Source organism: Sinocyclocheilus anshuiensis, unplaced genomic scaffold, assembly GCF_001515605.1.
Source record: "Sinocyclocheilus anshuiensis isolate Anshui unplaced genomic scaffold, SAMN03320099.WGS_v1.1 scaffold710, whole genome shotgun sequence".
NCBI classification, from domain to species: Eukaryota; Metazoa; Chordata; class Actinopteri; order Cypriniformes; family Cyprinidae; genus Sinocyclocheilus; species Sinocyclocheilus anshuiensis.
The window spans coordinates 514099-541071 of NW_015544201.1; the positions used below are offsets into that span (position 1 = coordinate 514099).

Below are 26973 nucleotides of genomic sequence, written 5' to 3' on the forward strand. Positions count from 1 at the left end.
TCTTTGCTATCACTTCTTAACAATTTAACACATCCTTGCTGAATAAAAGTTTTAATTTCTTTCAAAAAAAGAAAGAATACAAATTTACTGACCCCAAACGTTAGAACGGTAGTGTATATTGTTAGAAAAGATTTCTATTTTAAATAAATGCTCTTCTTTTGAACTTTTTATTCATCAAAGAATCCTGAAAAAAAGGATCACAGGTTAAAAAAAAATATTAAGCAGCAGAACAGTTTCCAGCACTGATAATAAATCAGAATATTAGAATGATTTCTGAAGGATCATGTGACTAAAATAGAAAAACGCTATTTTACATCATAATAATATTTCACAATATTACATTTTTTCCTGTATTTTTGATCAAATAAAAGCAGCCTTGATGAGCATAAGAAACTCCTGTAAAGGGCATTAAAAATCGTTCTGATCCCAAATTTTTGACCAGTACTGTATATAATACATACATATATTTATTATTATTATTATTATATATAATATATATACATATACATATAAGCAACAACCAACCCATTATTCAAGGTGCAAAAAATATTGCTACACCACATGACATTTTTTGAGTAACATTCATTTATACTTTTTTTTCTTTTCTTTTTTAAAACAATAAAACAAAAATACATAATTTGAGTAATATTTAGAAAGAAATATGGAAACTTTGTCTACTATTAATAAAAATGATTTGATGATGATAATTCAAAATGATGTTTCTTATATCTCCCTGTAGTAATTAATTCTCTGCTCTTTTCTTTTTAACACACAAACTGATCCACCCCCCACAAATCTCAGCAGTTAAACATTAAATCACATTTCTAAAGTATAATCTCAAACAGATATCAGGAAATCACGATTGCACATACACTGTCAGTCAGACAGGTGAAGCCGATAAACAGTCAGGTTTAATCACTTGCTTTAACAGCCAAACTGTCCAACGTGCAAGTTATTTTGCAGACAATGACTGCTATGGCAGGTTAAGAAAAAAAAAACACCTCAGTTTGACATTATGGTTGTGGAAAAACCACTATTCCACTGCTTTGACCTCTGATCAGACCCCTGCTGTATTAAATACAGTATCCAACGATTTGCCATCCAAGAGAAATATTTGAAATACTGGATACAAACGTAATATTAATAATGCCACATTAAGACAATATGCTTGCATTCACAGACACAAACACAGTCTTTGTGGTTGCACAGCCGAAAGAGGAAGTCTGTCTGAAATGGCTGCCAACTCATACCACAACTTAAGTTTTGATAAAATGCCTGGCCTGTACAGAGTCTTTACATCCTGAGTAAACAGACAGAAGCCTCTATTTAACCCAGAAAGACAAACACAAGCCTATTATACCATCTATATGCATCTATTGATAGAAAAGAAAGTCTCTTCTATTTCAGATCCAATAACCCTGTCAGCAAATGCAATCTGCTCTGTGCTTTAGGCCTATAGCCTGAGCAAAATGAACATTCAGCATTTTGTCGGCCATTGGAAAGTGTGTGTTCCCTTAAATTGCAACCTGAGCCAAAACTGCTGCTCGATCTTTCTGCCAGTCTACATGTGCACTTCCTCTTACAGTCTGTACTGTCTGCTCCTCAGGGCCTTCCATTTTGAGAGGCCTGGCCTGTGACACAACCTGACACAACTGTGCTCCTCTCCAGCTCCAGAGAAACTTGACTAGGAGAGAGGCCAGTTTGGTCACAGTGTTAGCACAGGTCAGCCATGCGAACCTGGTGACTAAAACACAGTGTGAGTGTGATTTCTGAGTTGCCTCTGCCTGCCAGGATCCAGCTCTTTGGTGTTGGGACAGGATTTTGTCCCGTCTCTCAGAAAATCCTGTATTTCTGCATGACATAATTCAACCATTAGCGTTAAGAGGTAGTGTAAAAAGCATATAAGCAATGAAAAATCTCTTACCTCTGTGGATGCATGGCTTAAAACAGTGGATAATGTCAATGCTTACTAAAACATGGAGGACAGCCCTCCCTCTCTCTCTCTACACAGCAGTCTCTGCTCTCCAAGCCAGCCAAGCCAACATTCTGATAACAGCAATGAAAGCAGTTCTGTGATTGGCCGGTTTTTACAGACAGGATGAAAGGCAGCAGCTGATTGGCTGACAGGTTTCCTGAGTAAATTTCTTTTGTTCGGTACAGACAGGCTGTGGCAGGATTGTGAACTGAAAAAGGAGCTAGGCCTTGATGTGTACAGCTAAAACTGAGCTAAATTATTTACAGTCAAGCTCTTGTTAAAGGTGTTTTACATTAAATTAAAACAAGTAATTGTTAAAGTAGTAAAAAGGCCTTGACAAGGCATTGAGTGCTGAAATTAAACTCTCTGCTTAAAGGAAAATCATACTGAAATGATAGATATCTGGTTCATCTGTTTTTTCAGCCTTAATACATATATTTGCATATTATATGCAGTTAGAAAAGTTTCAATTTGAATTTGTTAATCGCTCACTACGTCATTACCTCTGAATCATTCACTAATTCGTACCACATCATTGATTCTACAAATTCATATCATCATAACAGCTTGGGTTGGTTATCTAGTTGTTTCTTCAAGTACATTAGTGTTAAGAGTGATTTCTACTCAAACAGTAAAAGGGACAGTTCACCCAAACATGAAAATTCTGTCATCATTTACTCACTCTCAAGTTGTTCCAAACCTGTATGAGTTTATTTCTTTTGTGGAATTTAAAAAATATATATATATTTTGAAGAATGTTGGCAACCAAACAGTTGCTGGTCCCCACTGAATACCTTAGTAGGGGGAAAATACAATTTAAGTCATTTGGGACCAGCAGCTCTTTAAGATATCAGACTCTGTTTTTTTTAGCTTCAGACTATGAATCAGTTCAGTCTGAGGAAGATATCAAACATGTTTCTGTATAAGTTTGTAGTGTTCTGAATGACTTAACAGTCGGGCAGTTTGTGATCCTCAGTTATTTAGTGTATGATGCCTAGTTTTTTCTGTAACTATTTCAGGCGGGTAAATGTATGATGCCTAGTGTTTTAAAATCTGTTCAGATTTGAACAATCATGTAGTGTATTCCAGCCTTAATTTATACTCAAGATGCCATTACCATATGTTTCAAACAGACCTGAGAGGGTGGGGTTTGGGCACAGCTTATCTGAAACCCACTCTAGTTCGACAGGTTCTGAAGTATGAAGGTAGAATGACGTCAAAAAGATTTGCATACGCAGGGTAAGAGTTGTGGAAGTGTACATAAGACTGTAAGCTTAAATTAAATTTGCATGCGCAAGAGAAGCTTTGTAAAGGTGTAAATCGTGTTTCAAGCGCAAGAAAAAAATATTTGCAGCATTTTACTGTTATTCGTAAGTGTAATTAATGTATTGTGAAACTGCAGCTTCATGCTAACGCAGGTCCAATAAACACATCATACCCAAGACATTAATCTTGCTGTTACATAGTTCTTGCTGTCGGAATGGTACCTTTAACGTACACATACAGTAAAAAATTGTATTAAAAAATAACAACTTAAAAGCACCTTGCAGTGGTTCAGCTGCCAAAACACACCCCACACTTGATGTCTCCTTGCAAAACCAGACTTTGTGTTTTAGTATCTAAAAGGAACCAACAACACATGCACATTTAATCAAAGGCTACTGAAACTGACTAATAACTTATTAGATTTTTACACATTTTGATTTTTACATTTGCTTGCCCATGCAAATCTCACTAACACAATACTAGGGTGTTTATTAGTGCATTACTATCCTGTTGCCAGGGTTTTGTGGGTTGTTGCTATGGTGTTCTGGATGGTTCCTTACTAGCCCAATTCCTTAGACAAAACTTAAAAGGTAATTCTTAAAGGGATAGTTCGCCAAAAAAAAGAAAAGAAAATTCTGTCATTGTTTACTCACACTCATGTCATTCCAAACCTCTATGATTTCATTTCTTCAGTGGAACACAAAAGAAGATATTTTGATGAATGATGGTAACCAAAGTGTAATTACATTATTTAAAAGCAATAAACAGCATGCTAAACATAGCCCTTCGTCATCTAAAAAACATACAATGAGGTCAATACTGTTCAGAGACCTAGTAGGTCATGTCACAGACTGTCCACTAGAGGAGACTATTTAGCTTTCTGCTCCTCATGTTGTCATCTATGCTGAGGACAGCTGTCTGAGACTCCCTGCTGCATTAATAAATCAAAACACATACTGACACAGACACACACTCACACAGCATGGAAGATCTCAAGCCAAAGAAATATTGATAATATGGAGAGTTTTTCCATAGGCACACTGATTTTATTCAGCTCCATATCTATAGTATCTTAAGATATTCACAGGATTTGCTGGTTTAAAATGCAGTTTAGTTATAAAAAACTGTATATATAATTATACTGTATATATTTTCTAAAAAATACTGACAGCTTGGAAGATCTCTAGAGATATCTAGAAATAATAGCATTTCATCCATCTCTTTTATTAAACACTCAGTTGCCGTAAAGGGATAATTCACCCAAAAATGAAAAATCTGTCATCATTTTCTGACCATCATGTCATTCCAAATCTGAATGACTTTCTTTCTTCGGCGGACACATAAGAAGATATTCTGAAGAATTTTGGTATCCAAACCATTTCCCACTGACTTCTATTGAATGGGCAAAAAAACAACAACACTGAGCCATTTTTCAAAATGTCTTTTTCTGGGTTCCACAGAAAAAAAAGAAAGTAATACAGGGTTGGAGTAATGTTCCAGTGAGTAAATGATGACAGAATGTTTATTTTTTAGGTGAACAATCCCTTTAAAGAGCTTCAAGCGCAGTGATACAATTTCCTAACCTTGAATTAAACAGATGTAATTATTGCACTTTTTTTACTCACTCCTCATTCATACATTCCTGAAGAGGTGATTTAACCTAGTAGATCTTTAAAGCACTTCATCTGGAGAGGGGATGGACAAAAGAGAGGTTCATGACTGCATGTTTGCAGGTAGAGAATCTATAGATGCAGATGATTAGGGGCTATCTCCTGTCCTTTAAAACGGCTATCTCCTGTCCTTTCAAAGGGGACAGACAGAGTGAGGGGGTTGGGGTGGTAAACCATTTCACACTCTTGGAAGGGGGAAGTGAGATTGTGCTGTGAATTGGGGGAGGGAACAACAACAGGTCTATGGGCCTCTTTCTGGGTTTCTGAAGAATGTTATTGGGGCACTCTCAGTTTTGTGGTCAAATATGCTCAAAACTGAAATTTTTAATCTCATATAGCATGTTATTGCTCTACATTATTTAAAAATAAGACTTAAAAAGTACCACTCCACTTCAAATTTGCACATTTCCTTGGCGTACAAGTCCACAAAGGAATTTGAAAATATATCCTTTAGTTATATGAGTTTTTCCTCAGTGATTATCAAATTGCTTGATGCTTCAGTTTCACATCTACGTTTTTTTGGCCAGATGAGACCAGAGGTTGTATAGCAGGGAAATGTCATGACAGTAAACAGCAAGCAATGCGCTAATCACTACTCCGAGTTCATTGCTATCTTCCATGTCTGGTCTTCAGAGGGCAGAGCACTTACATACTCTGCAGACCACAAGAATACAAGTGTGTCCTAAAATGCTTTTTTGAGCATTTATTTCTCTTTACATCTAAATATATAAATATGCATCAGAAAATATGAGCTTATTATGTATATCAGGCATAGAAACACATGCCTTTGATAATTTACAGTAAGACTATCATAGTTTGCTGTGTCATATTATACATTACAGCCTTTATTTTGTAACCTTTCCTCCTGCACATGCAGCAGTTACATTTTTTTTTATTTAAATTTATTATTATTTACTATTTGTACACTTAAAATGGATTTTCCGGGGCATTTTACCTTTGCAAGAACATATTATTCTTTCTAACCATACAAAAACACATAGTATGTCACCCATTTGCTTAGTAAATATAATTTACTTTGCAAGTATCATCAATGTGAACAATAGCTTATTTTAATGCATAATAAAATCAATGCATAATATATCATGTCTAGAAAAACAAACATGTTAGTAATGAAAAATAAAGTTATAGATGTTCGCCTCCCTATTTGCCTAAAAAATATTTGCCTCCACGTTTAAATAGCCACAGTATTTCTGTCACTTTTGGTGGCAAATGTAACTAGTTTACATTATGCAGTATTGTGCATATTAAAAAGAATTCGGCAACTTATTCGCAACTGTTCAAGTGCTTGTAGGCTACATATTGTGTAATGTATTCTTTGTGTGCATACTGTATATTAGGCTACATGTAAATCTCGATATTGTGTATTATGTGTAAATTGTGCAGTGAGTTAATGGTGTTCTTGTACATTGCCTTATACTGTCACTACGTGGCTGCAATGTTGGTGGACCACATGAGACCTACGTACACGTTGTAGTGCCGATAAAGTGATTTGATTTGATAGACTATGAATAAAAAGGTGTGCTACGAACAAATAATTCGATCTCTCGCAAAGACAGCGAATTCATCACACTCAACTTATGCAAATAAAGGCGTAACGTCAGCCTACTCATTAGGGATACGTGACCGTTATCTCTATGTGGTCCTTGAAAGAGCTAAAAATAAATGCACTATATTTTTTTCTACGATATTGCTACTACTGCCCATCTCCTACTGGATGTCTATTTTTCGATCTGCGGGGGTTCATGTACTTGTAGTTTCGTTCCTTTCCAGCTCTGTGTAGAATGCTCGTATCGCCCGAATGGCAGGACTACATTACCCAGCAGCCCCCCGCGCGCATGGTTCGGGCAGGCTTCTTTAAGCTTTGGGAGTGTTTCCCATTTAAACAAACATAGCTAATGCAGAAGATGGCGGATGCGTAGAAGTGGCTTAAAGAAACTGGAGTGTTTCACTGGATACATTTACACCGGTAAGTGAACCGAATCACTTCTTCGCGATCGTAAATGGATGCATTTAAGCAATTGTTGTGTTCGTGAAACAATGTTACGTGATGCCGGTTATTCAGAAGTACATTCTTGTCCACGGTGGGGATCTTGCCACCTAGTTATTCTGCCTTTGAGACAATAATCGTAGTAACACAGTGTTGCCAGAGACAACATTCTCCAGCATGTTTGTTTACTTTTCATAAGATCCGTTTGTGCATTTTTAAAGAAAATTCTTATGCGGTCATATTAACGTTTTGCCGTTAAGTAGACGCAGTTTTAACACTGTTTTCTTAAGTTAATGAACATTTTGTAGCGATTTGAATCCAGTCTGAATGTTTTGCGATATACAACAACCCTAAACGATTAAGTTATTTTTGTAATTGCTGTACGATTCCCGTTGTTGGTTTATGTAATATTAATACAGTATGGACTTTTTGCTTGTTTTCAATCTTTGATCAGCAGCAAGTTTGTTGACCAGTTTTTGGATCACCTGATAGTTTACATGAGCTTAAATTAGTTTCACATTATCTTAACCCTTTATCTGTCACTATCACGCATACTTATTGTTATTCATTCTTCCAACTTTTTCATTCTGACCTTTAATAAAAACGTATTGACCTCAAACGATCTGTTCAGATGTATTGTGTAATGTTTTATTATGAGGATGTTGGGGTCACCAAGTATGAGGGTCACCATACTTGGCCACGTCACTTCACTTATACTCACTTATACTTGTATCACTTATGTTGTGTAGCTTTTAATGACCCAAACAACAAGATGGTTTCCTGGTTAATGACACAGAGGGTGGAGATTAAATCATCATAAGTCAGAAATGAACAAATCAAAGCTGGGCATTATTTACAGTGTTTTATGCTTTTGTTTTGCTACCTACCTAACTGTGGTGTATTAATTAGCTGAGAAAACAGTTAAAGGGTTAATACAGTTAAAATCAGTGTAGACCACTTTAGTGATGCACAAGCCAGCAGGATAAGTCCCTGTGATAACTCTCATCTTTTAGATTTTTTTTGTTGTATTGCATATTTGTGCAGCTCAAATGTGATGTAGGTCGTACTGACTGTATTAGATGCTGTAATTATGGCTGTCTCAAACCCCAGTGAACTCTCTACCCAGACAGTATTGTTGGACATGACAGGAGTGTTTTAAACGTGCATATTGTGAACGCAGGAACGTGAATGATTCTTATCAGAGTCAACAGACACTATTTTTTAACACCCCCATTCTTTGCTCTTGCGATGTTAATTGCAACGATTTAGCCTGAGGTAGTCAGTGCACTGCAGCGCTGCTGGAAAGGTTGAGGAAGTTCCACTGAATTCACAGCTTTCGCGTTATGTAGTGATCCAAATGCAGCAGTTTCTGAGCGAGGAGAGTTTGACCACATCCCACCGTTTCGAACATATTCACTGGCCATTTATAGAAACATCACAGAACCACATTTGTAGGACCAACGTTTCCCTGAAATCCACATGCACTCATGCTGACATATATAGACGCTGTGAAATATATTTTGCTTGTTATTTGGACAGTGAAGGTACAGGTAGATAACAGACTGGTAGACTGTTTAATAACATATTTTTAGAACTGTGACTGATGTGCTTTTATCGCCTCCACAGTGCAGTAAGAGCTTCCTAATAATTATGTTATTAAATTTCAAAGCTGCAGCCTCTTTAGCCTGTAGTGCACTTATTCTGTGTATAAAAATAGTTTAATATAAGTGTGTTTTTAAAGCAGTTCTGTAGTTGAATGCATGAAAACAGAACAAGCGTTATGCACAGCGGTGTATGTTGGTGCTCACACGCTACGGGACCCACGGATGCCCTGACTGCGTGTGGGAAAAGACCCTCTGAACTCTTCTTCACACTGGTCGCAGGCTGACCCCCCCTTCCCCCTTTATCTGTTCCTTTCTCCCCAGCTCCCTCTCTCTCACACGCCGAGCGTCAGGCTGCATTAACTATGAATCAATCTTGTGTTGAACGCTTTGACTGCAGACGGGGTTAAGAATTAAAGGATGCATAGATTCTCTGTCCTCGTCCATTTGTTAGCTCGGGCTTTATAACTCATTAACTTGGACTCTCTCAGGGGAAGAAAAAAATGCTTGTGCGAAAGATTTCCCATGATTTTTGAAGGACCATTGGAGTTTTGATTCGAACATTTAAACATCTTACATTTTGTCTTATTTTAATGTCCATTGTTGTGGTTAAAGGAATAGTTAACCCAAAAATATGAAAATTGTCATTATTATTTTATTGTCATTAACAGGAATATCCTGACCACTCTTTTTAAATAGAATGAGACTGAATCAGGACAACCGGTGGCAAAAGCACCATGAAGTATCATAAAAGTCGTCCATATGACTTGTGTGCTATATTTTATGTATTCTGAAGCATTGTGTGATGAACAGTCCAAAATTTAAGTTATTATTCACTGATAATCTTGCCATCTAGGGGCCGTTAACTGATGTCATTAGTCAGTGACATTGTAATTTTAGTATTGTTTATATAAAAATAAATAATTTAGTATTTTTTCATATTTTGAATTAAGTTTTAGTAATATAATATTTTGATAATATAATATGGGCTTTTGTAATTTTTTGTAGTTTTATAAGTATTTCTATATCTAGCTTAATTTTTTTTATTTCAGTTTTAATTTTAGTAATTGTAATACTTCAGTTTAAACATATTATATTTCAGTTAGTTGCTAACATTAAGCAATTAAGCAACAAATGGGGGGGGGGAGGGGTTCCGTTTTTTTTTTTTTTTTGGACTCCTTTTTAATGGTTCAATTAAATATATCGGTATCGGTATCGGCCCCAAAAAACCCATATCGGTCGGGCTCTATTTCTTGCTGATTAAATCTAATTATGTAAGATCCTAAATGACTGTTATCTTCTGTGAATGGCAGATTTTATTTTTTTTTTCTGGACTCCTTTTTAATGGTTAGATGAAATTGTATTAATAATAAAGCATATCTAATTAATTAAAATCATGAAACTTAAACAATTTAACATCAATTTATTAAAAGTTTAGCAAAAATCACATGTTTAAGGCCCTATGAGATGTTTTATTGTTACCAAATTCTGATTTAGCAGGTCTAATTATTTGAAAACATAAAAACAAGTTTCATTTATTCTTACAATAGTCTTATGATTTTTTGCTCAGAAATTTTGTGTTGTGTATTTACATTTTTAAGGCAAAAAATATTCATTTAATCTTTTAAGTAATGAAAATTAAAACATTTTTTGGAAAATAAAGGTAATTTAATATTACAATTAAAACACTGAAGAAATATTGTATGATTATTCCTTTAAAAATAAGGTTTTAATAATTTTAGTAGTAGTAGTAGCCTATTACGTACATTCTACTGAACAATAGTAATATATGGAGATGTTGCTCATGTATTTATGTCCTCATTAGTGAGACACTAAAATCACCGCAAACGTCACGTGCGCTTCAGTACAAGAGGTAAACAAAACCGCATGTCTGTGCCATTCATTAACACATAGACACGCAGAATTCATATTTAAATAGTCGTTTTGCGGCTTAATATTTAAAAATACTAGTGGGAGTGTGCTCACTTGTGTGTGTGCGCGCACGTGTGTGAGTTTGTGTGTGTGTGCACGTGTACGCGTGTGCATCGGGGTGGAACCATAACGTAGAGACCGAAATGACATGCCGTCGTGTAAATAAGATAAATAACATAAGGCTATTTAGTTTGTTTAATTAAAAAAAAAGAAAGAAAAAGGGGGAAAAAAGAACAAATACACAATTTACAAGCATAGATAAAATAAACAGTATTCAGGTACAGAAATTTAATAATTAAGTGTAAAATAAAACTGCATTGTGTTCACTGTATTAATTAAATTTAGATGAATCTTTGTTATAGCTGTTTTGTTGTTTGATTAACATTAGTGACATTCAGCAGCACGTATTTATAGGCTGCTGTCCCTTTAAATCCGACTGCACGGATCCAGTATAATGATACACATCCGATTTCTTTCTCAGCCGTTTACATTCATTTAAAACATAACTGACTGCTTTTACGAGAATGATCGTCGAGATGGGTACTATTGACATAATTCTGTGTGTGTATGTGTCTGTTCAAACATAAGGAGGAGATGTGAAAGACGAATCAACTCGGTGTTCGCGCGCCAACTGAAACGCGTCTCTCTGTGTGTGCGCACGCTTTGCACGTGTGCAGCAGAACGGAAGAGACACTGTGCGAGATGCGGCTTGTGCGCGCGCTTCAGGTGTGAGTCTGTCAGAAAGCAAGACGAGACGGCAAAGAGTTTTTTTCTGCAACTTATTGCACTTAACTCTTTTTAACGTCAAGCAATTCTCTGCTATATGCGTCGAACTAAAACTTTGACCTTTTGCAACGTTTTGATTTAAGTAGCCTATTATTAAAATGATTCAAATATCGCAGAGAGAAAATATAATTAAATAAAATTAACTTAACCTTCAAGGGGGGCGGGCTGCCCCCCTAATATAATGGCAGGGGAAACACTGCATAACTATCATGCTACTTCAGAAGACTTGCGCAAAGTCTTATGACCCACTTTTAGGATACTTTTTACAGTTTTTTTTTATTTTAATTTTGGAACTTGACAGCCCTAGTCCCCATTCACTTTCATTATTTGGAAAAAAGCGACCAGGATATTCATCCAAAAATCACCCTTTGTGTTCCATGGTAGACAGAAAATAATTAATTAATTTCTATGAAATATTCCTAAATGTCTTATAAATGTTCCTTTTTGCACAGATATTTTGTGGTTTCCTCTTGGATCGCAGGACATTGTGACTAGCAAAACGGCAGAATGACTAATGTGCTTCTCGTCACCCTTCTGACACTTGTCTGATCGTCCCCGCACATTTTGCATTTATCAGTCCACAATACTTGAAGAAGTTGAAATGCTGCTGTGAGAGCGAAAAAAGGAAAACAGTGTGGTTGTGGGTGACGGTTATTTTCAGAGCAGGGAAAATGGTCCAGTTATATCATGTATCTGTGTGTTTGTTTCAAATGTAAGATTAATGGTGGGGGGTGTATAGTGTTGCTCCAAGGCGCTTGTGTTGGTGGCAGTGGGTTGAAACAAAAGCTTGATTGTTGCACTAATTGAAATGTGATACCTGCTACTTATAATGGCTTTTTGCTCAGAGTAGTTAAAGGTGTTGGTGCAGGCGGGATATTTTAGCCCTGTAAACTTTTAATACGTGTGGCGAGGTTGACTCGTGTGCAAAATTAATCGAAAAACGAACCACTTGGAACTTACAGGATATTAATGATTTATTGCACCGGTCAGATCCTCAACGAAAACATTTTCAAGTGTAAATATTTAGGATTTGGAGCTTGTGCCATAATTTACGACACTAATTTGTAGCCTGTTGTAACTTTCCATTCTGCTAACTAGAGAAACAAGCAGAAAAGTAAAGTTAGTCCTTCTCAATCAAGTCCAGAGAGAGTAATAAATTTAAATCCTTTCACTCTTCCACTCCTGTACATCTTTAGCACTGTGAATGGATGCCAGATTGTGTATCATGGAATAAATTTCCAGTTTTTCTTTCTGTTTACTCTGCTCGTAAACCGCATATTGAGAACTTTCTCCCTTCACTCGTTTAGACACCCAGCCAAGAGCTCAACTGTGAAGGTTTGTCTTTCGCAAGTCAAAAATTCTGTGCGAATCATTTGGAAACTTATGAGTCATAATTAAGCATGGCATCTGCGTGCGAGCGTCGCCACTACATTTTACAGGTCTCTTCAGTGTCCTATAGCACAAGTCGAATTTAAGAGGAATGTGTAAGTTGCATCCAGCTGTGGCTGCTTGTGTAAAGCTGTGTTGCCATGACGACACTCCTGCATGAACTCAAGGTCGTTCGGGCGGTGACGATGAGCTGGATGTGCCTGGCGACGGCGTGTGCACGATATGCACACATACGCGGAAGGAAGCTCTCTGCAGTGCTGTGGGTGTCTGAAAGTGAAACTTGAAAATACATGCAAAGGCTGTCTGTGCATGAAGACTTTCTCTTAAGATGGTGATAGTGCTTGAGGAGGAAAATATTGTGTTCGGTTTTTCATTTTCTCATTGCTGTCGTGCTTAATTTGTTGCATTTTCCAGCCCAGTTCAGATTTGTTGTAGTTTTCCTGTTTTTGCAGAGAAAAGTGGAGAGAAAGCGGGCAAAATGGCTAACGAGGTTTAAAGAGTGAAAAGTGCACACTCCTGTTTTTTTTTTTTCCTCTTGTTTTTTTGGCTTTCTCACCCTCTGCTGAAGAATGCTTGTAAAACGGGTTCACCTGAATAACCCCACGGGAGGGTAAGGCCCTGGTCTGGTCTTGTTACCATTGTAAAAAGTTAGCAAGACTTGGTGTGTGTTTGTGTTGTGTTTAGGGCCCTGTTGTATAATAGTAGAGAAAAGTTTTAAGTCACGAAGTAAACGTTACCAGATGTGTTCTCCGGCAGTCGAGCCTAGAGGAAGGAGAGGGGGAGAGAGAGAAGTAGATGGAAAGAGAGAAAGTCAACTTTGGATGAACTTCTCATCTGCTTAGCGGCCACCTTGTTTTCATTTTGCCAGCATGCCCATCCCCCAATTTGACGAAAGGTTTGTGGAGAGTTACTCAGAATTCCACACTTACAAAACCCCACTGTAGTGTTGGAAAACTTTAACAACCGAACTGCATTCCTGTAGAATATTTACTCTACAATTAAAGGATTAGCCTAGTTCACTGAAAAATTAATATGCTGTCATTGTTCCAAACCTGCAAGACTATTTTATCTGTGCAACACAAAAGAAGATATTTTGAAGAATCTCTAAGGGGTTCTTTTCTTATTTTCAAACCCGTACATCAAGCGTCATTCGTTCTTGTTTGTCTCATGACGGATCACAACATGCCAGCTCTGAAATTCTTCAAAATTAGTAGTCGACAATGACTGTCTTTTTTCTGTGGAACACAAAAAAGATATTTGAAAAATTTGGGTTTTGCTTTTTTCCCCAATACAATGAAAGTCAGTTGGGGCCAATGTTGTTTGACTTTCTTTTGTGTTCTACCGAGTAAGTAATTGATAGCAAATCTTTAATTTGAGTAAATTATCCCTTTAAAATAGCTAAATATGTAACTGTCTGTCTCTATTAAAGATGTCTTATTTTATGCTCCGTAAAAGAAAGTCAATCAGGAACTTTCATTTCTGGGTGAATGATGCCTTTAACTCTACATTACTCCAGGTGAGAGTTTTATTTGAGTGCAGTTGTGGGTCATGGGACAAAATTTAGTCTCATACACAAGCTCAGTCTTTTAATATCGCTGCTGACATATCAAATTGATTTTTAAACGTGAACTGTGCCTATCCTCTTCTTTCTACTCTCACATTCCCCTATATAACTGTATGCTTAACTCTTCCTGTTTAACGTAACCCATCCTCACCTCTTGACCTCTTTCACCCAAGGTTGATCACCCCACATTTTTTACCTGTTGATGGGCTGCATCACGAATAGCAGTATATACACTACTGCATTAAATTGATCAAACGTGACCTTAAAGGGTTACTCCACCCCAAAATGAAAATTTTGTCATTAATCACTTACCCCCATATCGTTCCAAACCCGTAAAAGCTTTGTTCGTTTTCGGAACACAATTTAAGATATTTTGGATGAAAACCAGGAGGCTTGTGACTGTCCCATTGACTGCCAAGTAAATTACACTGTCAAGGCCCAGAAAAGTATGAAAGACATCGTCAGAATAGTCCATCTGCCGTCAGTGGTTCAACCGTAGCATTATGAAGCGATGAGAATACTTTTTGTATGCAAAGAAAACAAAAATAACGACTTTATTCAACAATTTGTCTCCTCCGCGTCACCATAGTGCCATTTTGGAGAGTATCCATTGAACGCAAACTGCTCTTCTGTGTCAGCCGCACCACACAGATACGCTGTTTTCGTTCAAATCAAAGCGTAAATAAACGTAGAAAACATATCCGTGTGGTGCGGCTGACACAGACAAGTAGAACAGTATACGCAGTTTGTGTTCAGTGGATACCAGGGCTGCCCCCCTAATAGTCGACTAATCGTTAATCGACCAGAAGAGGCTTAGTCGACCAAAAATTTTTTTAGTCGCTTAGTCGCAGAAAAAAAAATCCACATTGGCAAAGTCACGCAGATCGTTAACGGCTGATCTTTCAAGTGTCTGTGTGTAAGCTGAACATTAGTGCTTACTGAAGGACAGATGGAGGCGCCGGTGCGCTCACTTGCTCTTAAAATAGGCTACTCCGTAATTTTTGGTCATACATATAAGAGTAATACATCTTTCAGATCTGTAAAGACTCTCTGTTTATTTGTGTGCACTCACAATAACAACAAAACGCGCTTTTGTAAAATAATGAAAGAAAACAGGATGCGCTTTCTGCCATCTCGGTCTGTGAACTCGAGCGCGAAACTCTGTGTATATCTTTGCCTTACAGACATTAAAATATATCTAAAGAGAGTGAAATGTCTACTTTCAAATGAACCAATTCAAATGGAAAACAAATGTTCTCAGATTATGTAATCCATAGGGCTGGACCAGAATATTCGATTATTCAAATATTCGTTCGGTGGGTTGGCATTTGATTTTCAATTTTGAGATTCAAATATTTGTTTTTTTTTCCGAACACCTGGCATCCCCCTCGAAACGGTTCTCATTCGTGCTTGAATATGAATTGCCCATGAGTGAACGTCATGAACGTCATGATTAATTTCATCTGGAAGAGAAGACAAAAATGCTGAAGACCTCAGCTATGTGGGAGCACTTTAAATTGAGTGAAGACAAGAAAAAGGCAGTGTGCCAAATATGCGATTTGAAACTGGCCTACCACAACAACACATCAAGCTTGTGAATACGGCAGTCATAAAAAAAAAACGTAGGCCTACAGTAGCCCAGCTTAATAATAATTTGTCTATATTAAAAGTATTGCTCTTAACAGACCTGTGTGTTTTGTATCACTAGTGCAGTGTCCGTTCTCGGAGCATATATATAGGCTAAGCCCTGCCCGCACGAGGCGCGCCTCTTCCGGCTCACGCTGTTGTGTAGTTTATTAAAAGTTTATTAATTCTGAATGTGTCGCATGTCCATATTGCACCAAAATGCGACACTGCACTCCCTTCGGTCTGCAGCAACAAACCCGCCACGCATGAAGTCGATTGGATGAACGGTTCTCGACATAATAAAAATGCAAACAGACAGACACACACAGATTCCTGCCTTTATCCGTGTCTACACCGGTCGTGTCGCGCTGCGCCGCAACAGCTAAAGTCTGTCTACACTGGACACGACAAAGCGACTGTTGAAAATCATTTGAAATTTGTGTCAGTACGTCATAAATAGAACGCAGCAGCAGTTTACTGTCGGGAATTTGTCACGCCGTGCCGCATCCATTGTAGACAATAATAGGTTCTAACCGTTCTATTGTATTTTGTCGCGGCGCGGCGTCCGGTGTAGACACGGTGTTGAGAGAAGAATATGTTCAGCCCCCTCCCTCCGAAGCTTCGAATATACGGTGTTGATTACTACCGAAGCTTCGAAGCTCAAAAAATGGTATTCGGACCAGCCCTAGTAATCCGTGTGAAACATGCACACAGGCGCATGGAGATGACGAGTCGATGTCGCCGAGTTAATCTCTTAAACCGAAACAAAGAAAGCACTTGTTTATCAGTGAATTATTAAAATGTTAATGCAGCCTCCTTACTGTTTTTCCCTGACACATTCATAATCATAGCTTCTGCCAGTGCGCTGTGGCAAGCTTTATGCGTGTGCTTGAACGCTTATTAGGCTATGTAGGCAATTATTATTAAAATCCGTTATTTTTGTTTTCTTTGCATACAAAAAGTATTCTCGTCATTTCATAAAATTCAGATTGAACCACTGATGGCAGATGGACTATTTTGACGATGTCTTTCATACTTTTCTGGGCCTTGACGGTGTTATTTACTTGGCAGTCAATGGGACAGTCACAAGCCTCCCGGTTTTCATCCAAAATATCTTAAATTGTGTTCCGAAGACGAACGAAGCTTTTACGGGTTTGGAACGACATGGGGGTAAGTGATTAATGACAAACATTTCATTTTGGGGTGGAGTAACCCTTTAAGACATTTATAAAGTTACAAAAGATTTCTATTCCAAACAAATGCTGTTGTTTCTATTAATCAAGAAAAAAATCCTTAAAAAAAAGGCATCAAGCAGCACAAATGTTTTCAACATTGATAATAATAGGAAATGTTTTTTGAGCAGCAAAATCAGCTTATTAGAATGCTGTCTGAAGGATCATGTGAAGACGGGAGAATTGGCTGCTGAAAATTTAGCTGTCATCGCTAGATTAAATTACATTTTAAAATATATTAAAACAGAAAACAGTTAGCCTATTTTAAATTGTAGTAATATTACACTATTACTGTTTTTACTGTATTTTTGATCAAATAAATGCAGCCTTGGTGAGCATTACAAAAACATTCTTACCGACCCTAAACTTTTAAACATTGGTGTATCACAGTTGAGTTATTTTTGCTGAAAACTCCAAAATGTTTATATATTAAATAATCATATTGTAATGATTATTTTCTAATAATTTAGTCAAACAAAAGGTAAGATCTATAATAAATTAGTAGTAGATTATAAATAAATGCATAATACACTAAATATGACTGGATGAGCAATGTTATGGAAGCACCCCTCTGCAACACTGTTTGAAAAGTGGACTGTAGTTTTTACATGGTCTCTGATGTTCTTTTCTTATTATATGTCTGCCTTCATACCGTAAAGCCTATTTGCATCCAATGCACCCCTCTTTTGCACTGTGTATTTCCATAGGCTTCAGCTTTCTTTTGTTCCTGAGGAGCGTCACAGCGTCCATAATCTCTCTGTCTCAGGCCGATAATCTGATGATGTTGAAGGGACAACCCTGAACAGGATTTTAGCATTGCAGTGATTAAATCAAAGGTAGAATACAAGCTCAGTGAGAAAACGGGTATGTGGTGTCATCGCAGCTTTGCAGCAGAGCAGATGCACCTCATGTGTCGGCCTCGGCAAAAAAGATTGCACCAGGTGGGGAAAGCAATGCTCTGTCCTTTTAATCACATCATTAATGTTTTAATTAGCCACTGTCGCAGCCGTCGTGTGCTGTCGGGACTGGTCACACACCTGAGACACACGTGACCGAATGGACACCACAATCTGCATTCTACGGTTGACCAGATAGGCTGAAATGCGTATTTGCATTGAATATATTGGAGATTTCATTGTCGATTCATATTAAGATTCTGGATTTAGATGTTTGTGCCACAGGATGTGGGAGGGTCTTACGGCTTTTGGTTTGAAATGCATGTCATTCTACTGGTTAGAGTCCAAGACTGTGGTAAAACAGATTACATCCTGGTCTGTCTGCCTGACGCCATGGCTTCACTCGTGTTTGTGGCCTGTTGTCAAGGTGATGAGGCCAGTCGTGGGCGGGGACAGCTCTCCTCTCTGTGGAAAAGATGATGGGCGTCCTCTTCCCTCTAGGAGGTCCATCTATCCAATGCACTATTAATAGAGCAGCTAGCAACTGCATTGGCCTTTTGTCATTACTAAACTTTAATTAAACTTGTATTATGTATACACACACTGCCAAAGTCCTATATATATATATCAGATCATACTGGCCTGCTTTACCTTTCACCCTTTGTGGTTTGCAAATGATGACAAAAAAACCCTGATGCCCAGAACGCAGGTTGATGCTGTTTGGAAGATCGATTGCATTCATTTCGCATCTTGACGTTTGTCATTTTCTTCGCAGGCATTTCAGTGGGTGGACTAATCCAATCTTTTGCCTTTAGTGTGGAGTACAGACTCTAAAGGTGACGACAAATGGCAAACATTTTACAGGAAGTGTCCCAACAGAGCTTGTTGTGACTGCTGTACAACATTTGATATGAAGGGAAGTGCCACCATTGACTTTTATGTGACATTTTTTATCGGAGCTGTAGCCTAGCAGTTAGCGCGCATGCTACGACACATTCAGCCATTGTGGGGTTTCAAAAAGTGCTTAAAGTGACTAGTTTTGTGTATTCTTCTGACTTTGGAGTCCCCTACAGTTAAGTGAGGGGCATTCACTCTCATAATTACAGTAGATAGCTGTACATGTGCATTTGTTGCTGAGTTTACGCAATCCACACTTTTCACGGAATTTCGTATGCACTCACCAAACTTGCATACAGCCAGAACAGACGTTTGACCATTGCTAATCAGAATGATTTTAAAACGGATATTTAAAGGTTAAAAAAAACTTGCATACAGTTCCTGAATTGAAGATGAATTGCTAACTTTAATCAACACAACCAGCTTTGAGACAATGTTCTTTAGCTAAACCTGTTAAAAATAGTTTTCTCTAATTGAAGTAAAACTGAAATAAAATAACCCTGAAACTTAAACAAGAATTAGAAATGTTGCTTTGCCAACCAATTGAAAGTTTAAGTTTAAATACTAAAACTAAAAATGAAATAAAAATAAATGAAAGCTAACTAGAAATATTAAAAAACTAATAGTAATGACAAAACCACATAACAAAATTACAAGCTAAACTGAAAATATAAAAAATAAAAGCTAATTCTAAATATTAATAAATGCTTTAATAATGTATAAATAGTACTAAAATAACTCTGCATCTGATTCGAAACAAAAAACATCTCTCGTAGACAACTTTTGATGCATCATAAATGCATTTGGAATTTTGTGTTTCTGGTCTTAGTGTCACCCTATTAATATGGCAATTGGGTAATTAACCCTAAAATAAACTTATTTTCTTCTGCAGAACACAAAGAAAGATATTTTGAAGAATGTTCGGGTCCAAATAACATTGGGCCCTGTTCACGTTCATTTAGGCCCTGTCCACACGGAGATACGTTTAGCTGTTTACGCATACATTTTGTATCGTATAGGCGTTTCGTCCACACGTATCTGCCGTCTTGGGTGAGTGGAAACCGCTATTTTTTGAAACCGGGTCCCAGAGTGGATAAATCTGAAAACGCCACCCTTGCGTTTTCGTGTGGACAGCGAATCTGTATATTTTCTGAAACGATGACGTCATCGGCCCACGTCTCGCCCCTAGTCAGACACCGCTACGTCACGTAACATCAACAAAAACATGAACAAACACTGAACGATTGTCTTTTTATTAACTAACATTAACACAGATTAATAAATGTATTGTTCCATGTTCATTTGTATACCGCGCGCAATGACTCCCTTATTAAGAGGGATTTGCTGCCACCTGCCGGTGGTTTTAATTTCAAATTTCGGCGTTTTCTTTTTTTTAATAGATTTTTTTCATGTTTTAAATCATTTCAAATATCAGTATTCAACGTTTTATGTTTAATATATCAAAACATTATTTATGCATTTGTAATTGCAGGTTAAATGCATTCATGTCTTGCATTAAAAAAAATACATGTGTGTAAATACATCTAAATGCCACTTCTGTGTTGATTTAATTTGCTTGGTAACAGCCCAAATGTCTTATTCTTCTAATTCCCTGATTAAATGTAAGAATTTGACTCAAAAGATAATGGACACTTAAAATGGAAGGTAAAAATGCCCATAAAATGTAAAAATCTGTTTAAACTTATTGGAAAAGATTAATTTCTATCAGTATGAACTGACCACCACACAGAATATGAAGAATATTAAAAACATTAGGAGTCAGCTGTCTTCGGCAGTCCTTAAGGTACCAGCACAATAAAACACTCAGCAAAATATCGTCTAATTATCGTCATCGATAAAATCCCAGAAAATATTGAGATATTATTTTTTGTCAATATCGCACACCCCTACTGGCATGTATATTACATTGTTTTGTGTCCGTTTTGTGGTTTTGTGTGGACTCGATATTTCTTGAGACGAGGGGGAAAAAAAGATCGGATAGGGAAAGCTCTGGCTTCCTGTGGACGTAGCCTTAATGAACCAAAAAAATAATAATTTCTTTTTCAGCTTTTTTTTTTTTTTATCTTCTTTTTTGTTTCGCATAAGAAAGTCAGTCATACAGGTTTAACAACATAAGGGTGAATAAAGGATGACAGAATGTTCTTTTTTGAATGAACTATCCCTTTAACAAGATTTTGATGTAAAAATCACTCTGATTGATTGAAATGTACCAATATCTGCCATATAGAGTGAATCGATCCACGATGATTTATTCGTTCTGTCAGATGCTTAGAAATAACAGCATGTTAAAAGGCCGATGTGTCTTTTTTGCCTAAGGAAAGTGCCACAATGCTCCCTGACAGTTTGACTCATCACCTGAGCTTGTCTCCAATCAGCATCTGACCAAACAGTGTTCAGGATCAGTGCGTAGTGACCGATCTCTCACTCAGCACCCAGTGAGACACCATCAGCAGCGGCGAGAGCGCACTGCTGACCCCAGAGCAGGTCAGAGGTTATCTTTAAGAAAGAACAAGCCAACAAAAGCAACTGGCCTTTAACCCCACTAATTCTGCTCTTTAGAGCGCCGAAAGCTAGCTGCCGCTTTGCTTTAGCAGGTCGAGATGTATAATGCGCTGTTACAGGAAGTTTCCTGGTTTATTTATAGGTTTAGTTTTGTTTTGGTGTAACTCAAGTGAGGAAGGTCACAGCATAACTGTGGTTTTTTGCACCGATATGTTGGAGAATTTCACCTAGTTGACATTTGATGGCTGTGTAAAAGACAAGCTAGCACCAATTTCAAATGCATTTTGCGGCAAGTTTTCCATCACGCACCTCTCTTTTTGAGAGTGACACATTTACTTACTGATTTCCTTCTCTTTCGGCATTGCAAATGAAAGAAGATGATGTCTCCGATCAAATGTTTCATGTCTGTTACCGTTTGACTGGTTCCAGACCTTCCATTGTTTGAAGCTCAATTCATTTTCATGAAATAACTGTGGCTTGCCAATCAGCCAGCGGTTTTCTGCCAAGGTGACTACCAAGTGTATTTAAGTGTAACCTTGAAATATTCAGGAAAGCCTTTTGAACCCGACTGGGCTTCATCGAACGTACTGGCAGTTCAAACTCGATTAGATGATTTTTATCTACAATATTGAAGGCACTTTGGAGCGTTCCCCAGCCGTCGGCCTTTCTCTTGTGCTCCCTGGGTACTCGGCCCGTTCGACCTCTCTGTTGTCTCAGCGCTCATAAGTCATTTAAACACACTTTTAATAGTGTTAGCCTACGTCGAGCTGGCGTTTAGCCCGTGTTGAGGCAGCATGTGGTGAAGGAGAGGAAAGAGAACCTGGAGAACAGAGGGGGTCACAGGCTGAGGTCAGCATGGGGCACTTAGCTCCCTTTACTATGAAAACTGCATAATTTGATTTGTGAATGAGGAGGATGGAAGAGAAAAAAGCGTTTGGTTTGTCCTTCGAGAGAACCAGATGTTTACAAGACACAGGCAAGGCCTGTTTTAGGCCAGTCCAGATTTGCCTCAGGATCGTCATTTTACATTGGAGTACCAAGATTGTTTATTGTTCAAAATGTCCTGAAATGTACAAAAACTGTATGACAATTACTGTGAACTAGTCAAACAATTTGATGCAAAAATGAAATGGTTATTTCATATTAATTATTGCAGTTATTTAATAATCGGAGATTTAAATATCTACTTATTTATTTTTTAATGAAATTTAATAATTAAATATTATTAAATATTGAAACTATTGCCATGACATATGCAAATTGCTGAGAAATGGAACAAAAACCATAAAGACAGAATACATTTTCAGAGTTAACAGATTAAAGCAAATTAGCATTTAAGTTGGCCATAGATATCAACAAAAAAACTATAGTAAGTATTTTTTCTGTCCTTACTGTCCATGGTTATACGGTTAATTTTGTTTTGTTATTTACTTTTAGCGCGCTATTCATTAGAGAGTGAGACTTCTTATAATAAATATCATTTAAAAAGATAAATTATGATTTTGAAATAATTATTGCCAACATCTTAATAGATCTTGGTTCATTTTTAGATTCTTCTAGAAACATTTGTGATATGTTCTGTATCAATACCACAAGGAAGATAGTAAGTAGTTTTCACCTTAGCAATAGCAAAGTCATGTTTACAGCATTACTTTATCTTGAGCACTGAAACCTTTGCTTTAGCTCTGCTGAGTCTTCCTGCTTTTAACATTGTTTGAAATCCCACGTTCTACCAATTTCAAAACAAATCCAAGCGGTGAGAAAGAAACAGAGTAGGAAAAGAGAGTGCAGGGGGAGATGGGAGAGCGAAAGAGAGCAGCCATCCTCCTGCCAGTAGAATCCTTTTATAGAGGTCAGAGTTCAGCTGCTGTGCTGCTATTGGCTGAGGAAAGGTGAAATTAAAACCACTGTAAACTTCTGACCCTGCCGGAGCTGCGCAGGAACGCCCAGAACCAGTTTGGAATGGAGCCTACGCTCTTCATCTGTTTACTCGGAGAGAGAGGGAGGGAGAAAGAGCGGAGGCTGGAAAAAGGAATCCACACAGTCTCAGTCTGGAATGAATAAGTTGTTCAACGGCGCAGGGCAGTCAGCATGAGTTCAAGAAAAAATAAAAAGCATTTATGGGAAAAAAAAAAAAGAGAGAAATTATTTTAGGCTGCACAAGTTTCTCTCTCTTTTCTCCCTTCCTTCTGGGTTCAAAAATCCGTGGTTGTTTTTCAGAGTGGAGCTGTGCTCTTTAAATGGGCTTTTTTATGAGGAAAATGAGGCCCACCCTCTGTTTTTTCCATTTGCCCTCAGAGTGCTGTGTTTTTATGTGTTTGAAAGAGTCGATGCTACATTAGCTCACTGGGTAAAACCGAGGCTAGATGATCAGGCACATGTTACCCTTCCACCCCCGTTCCCCTTTTCTCCCTCACTTTTGCAGTACTTTTTCCCCCTGTCAGGCTGCTGAAAGCATCTCTGTCATAGATTAATGAATGAATTTGCATTTTTTGCAAAAGATTTTTTTTTTTACCCCCATGCTTACTTGTTTTCCCTCGCTCTCTTTCCTGCGGAGGTGATTCTGCCAGCGTTTGTTGTATTTTTCCTGAACTTGGCAGTTTTTGCTTTGCATTGTTGGTATGGGGCTGCGTGTGCCATTTTCTTGAACGAGAGGGAAGGCGAACGTTCAAATGCTTTCTAATCTAGTACATTAAGATGCGTAATGTGTGCATGTGTTGATATTGCACAGCAGGAATGACTTACTATCTGGTGGTCTGTTACAGTAACACAGTTGGATTAACAGATTTATTGCTATGAACACAAAGTGGGCCTGTGGCGCACCCGTAAGCAACACCGAATACACACTAGGGCTGCGCAATTAAATCGGATTAAAATTGAAATCGCAATATGGCCTGGTGTGCTATGGTATTATTAAACCTCAAAAAGCTGTGATTTAATTCAATAAATATACAGTACATAGTGTGCTTCACAGTGAACGAGAGTGCTCTGATCTGGCTCTAATCTACTGCTTATTGTCCAAGCACATGTGGCTTGTAATATGGTGTTCATACTTGCTGCATTTCATTGGTTTTAGAGAGGCTTATTATTGTATAATTATTATCATTATTATTATAACAACAACAACAATACATTTTATATAAAGTTATATGAATATAATATATATTCTTTGATAAAAATACAGTAAAAACAGAAATATTCGAAAACTATTATTACAATTTAAAGTAACTCTTTTCTATTTTAATCTGGTGATGGAAAATGTAATTGTCAGGAGCCATTACTCCAGTCTTCAGTGTCACTTGATTCTTCAGTAATCATTCTAATATAGGGCTGTGCGATATGGACAAAAAAAAACCTATTGCGATTTCTTTGATCAATTTTGCGATTTCGATTTTAATCACGATTTTGACACACACAGACATGCTTTACAGTCATAAATGCATTCAGTGTGAATTTGAAACATATTTCCAAAAGAAAATCAAGAGCTTAGAGCTTTATCAAAAATCTGTAACATGTCTCTAGAACAGCGCGCTGCATTCTGATTGGTTCGGATAGCATACTGCGGGAGCTCGGGGGCGTGGAAAATCGTGCTATAAAGCTATTTAGAAATCGCGCACGCTCAAATCGCGATTTTATGATGATTTCGAATAATCGCACAGCCCTATTCTAATACACTGATTTGGTGCTCAAAAGCATTTCTTATTGCCGTTGTTGTTCTTTTTATTATTACTAATATTATTATCATCATCATCATCAATGTTAAAAGCAGTTTTACTATCCAAAATTTTTTGTGGAAACCGTGGTGTATTTTTTTCAGGACTCGTGGATGAATAGAAAGTTCAAAAGAACAACATTTATTTGAAAACTTTTGTAACATTATAAATGTCTTTACTTCACTTATGATCAATTTAATGTGTCCTTACTGAATTAAAAAAATAATTTATAAAAAAAAAAATAAAGAATCTTACTGACCACAAATGTTTGAATATCAAATCAATATAATTAACAATAATAATAATAATAATATCAACCACAATTTATTATTATTATTATTATTATTATTCAACAAGAATTAATGTAGGATGAAAGTTGATTTTTATTTTTATTCATTAGGATTTGATTGGACTGTGAAAAGTGGGCATTCAGTAGGCTATTTGAATGCGGTGTTTCCCACAGACTTACACTCTATGTGTGGTGGCACTTCCCCCGGAGGAAATATATATTTGTATATAGTAGGGATGGGCGATATCTTATCATTTGCGATATACCGGTAAAAATTCTCCCAACGATAAGAATTAGTCTTCCCGCGATAATAACGATAAAGTCTAGTTGTTGACATATTTCTGTGTGCGACAGTGCGGAGCGACATCACGGAAAGCGGACGTGAAATTGAGGAGGAGTAGCCTATATCGCTAAATGAGGAGCTCGAGCTCCTTTTACAATCTGTAACTGGTTTGGTTAGGGCTGTACAGTGCACAAAAAATCGGTCTGAATAAATGTACTACAGTAGAACGTGTGCGATACAGTTTTGCATGTGTATGAGCCTGTTTACAAACCTGTTGTCCAACAAAGATATAATTTATTGACATGCTTTTTCTCCAAATTAACTTAATAACAGTTGAGTGTTTGAAATACTTCTTTTTGTGACCAGACGTGGTTTCATTTTACAGAAGGATAGTATTATATACAGTGATAATAATATTTTTTGACATGCTTTTTCTCCAAATTAACTTAATAACAGTTGAGTGTTTGAAATACTTCTTTTTGTGACCAGACGTGGTTTCATTTTACAGAAGGATAGTATTATATACAGTGATAAAGGCCATGTCGAACATTGCATTATAAATATACTTTCCTTATAAAAATACCCAAGATTGAAGAACACCGATAAACCATATATTTTGTGCAATCGTATGTTTATTGTCTTCAAGTTTCATCAGTTAAAATTTCTCTATCTCCATTGTGTGTTTTATTCAGCGATAACTGGATATCTTTGTAAATATTAGGGATTTCATGGAGTGTCGTCAGTAGTATTACTTCTGCGATGCATTTGTGTGGAGTTTCTGCGCAAGAGCGCCCTCCGGCTTCCAGTATGAATTAAACAATCATTACATTACGTGTGTGTACTCAGTAATGCTCACAACACCCTATTTTGGGTACAAATAGGAAAGATAATACTTTTCTCTAAAGAAACAGGATTCCCTAAATTATCGTCATTGCTATATTCCCTGAATTATCGTCATTGATATCGTTATCGCAATAAATACAAGAAATATCGTGATATATTTTTTAAGCCCATATCGCCTATCCCTAGTATATAGTGTAAATATAAAACGGCAGACAGGCTTATTGAAAATGCAAATTCATTCTCTGGCAGCAGGAGGCACTTTAGGAGAGGCAGAAATAGCGGTTTCCCCGGTAACGGCTGTAATCAAAGCAGCACTCCGCTCATAAACGCTACTTTATCAGGCATTATAAGAAAAATTAAATGAAAATAACATCGTAACTTTTCTGAAGACAATCGGTTCCCTTCAAAGTAGGGCTGTGCGATTTGGGGGAAAATATCAAATTGCGATTTTTTTTGACAGATATTGCGATTGCGATTTGA

The 26973-nt window shown here is 37.2% G+C and overlaps 2 protein-coding genes across 2 annotated transcripts in view; one reads left to right on the forward strand and one right to left on the reverse strand.

Moving 5' to 3' along the window:
• LOC107696807 (protein kinase C-binding protein 1-like) overlaps positions 1 to 2033 on the reverse strand; it is a 23896-nt gene extending 21863 nt beyond the window's left edge. The window contains exon 1 of the mRNA XM_016497311.1: positions 1925 to 2033. Coding sequence (XP_016352797.1) covers positions 1925 to 1938 — 14 coding nt within the window. The 5' untranslated portion in view covers positions 1939 to 2033. The remainder of the gene's footprint in view (positions 1 to 1924) is intronic.
• Positions 2034 to 6827: 4794 nt separating this feature from the next.
• Positions 6828 to 26973, forward strand: part of LOC107696841 (nuclear receptor coactivator 3-like) — a 53896-nt gene continuing 33750 nt past the window's right edge. The window contains exon 1 of the mRNA XM_016497355.1: positions 6828 to 6898. The gene's annotated coding sequence lies outside the window, so the exon portion shown is untranslated. The remainder of the gene's footprint in view (positions 6899 to 26973) is intronic.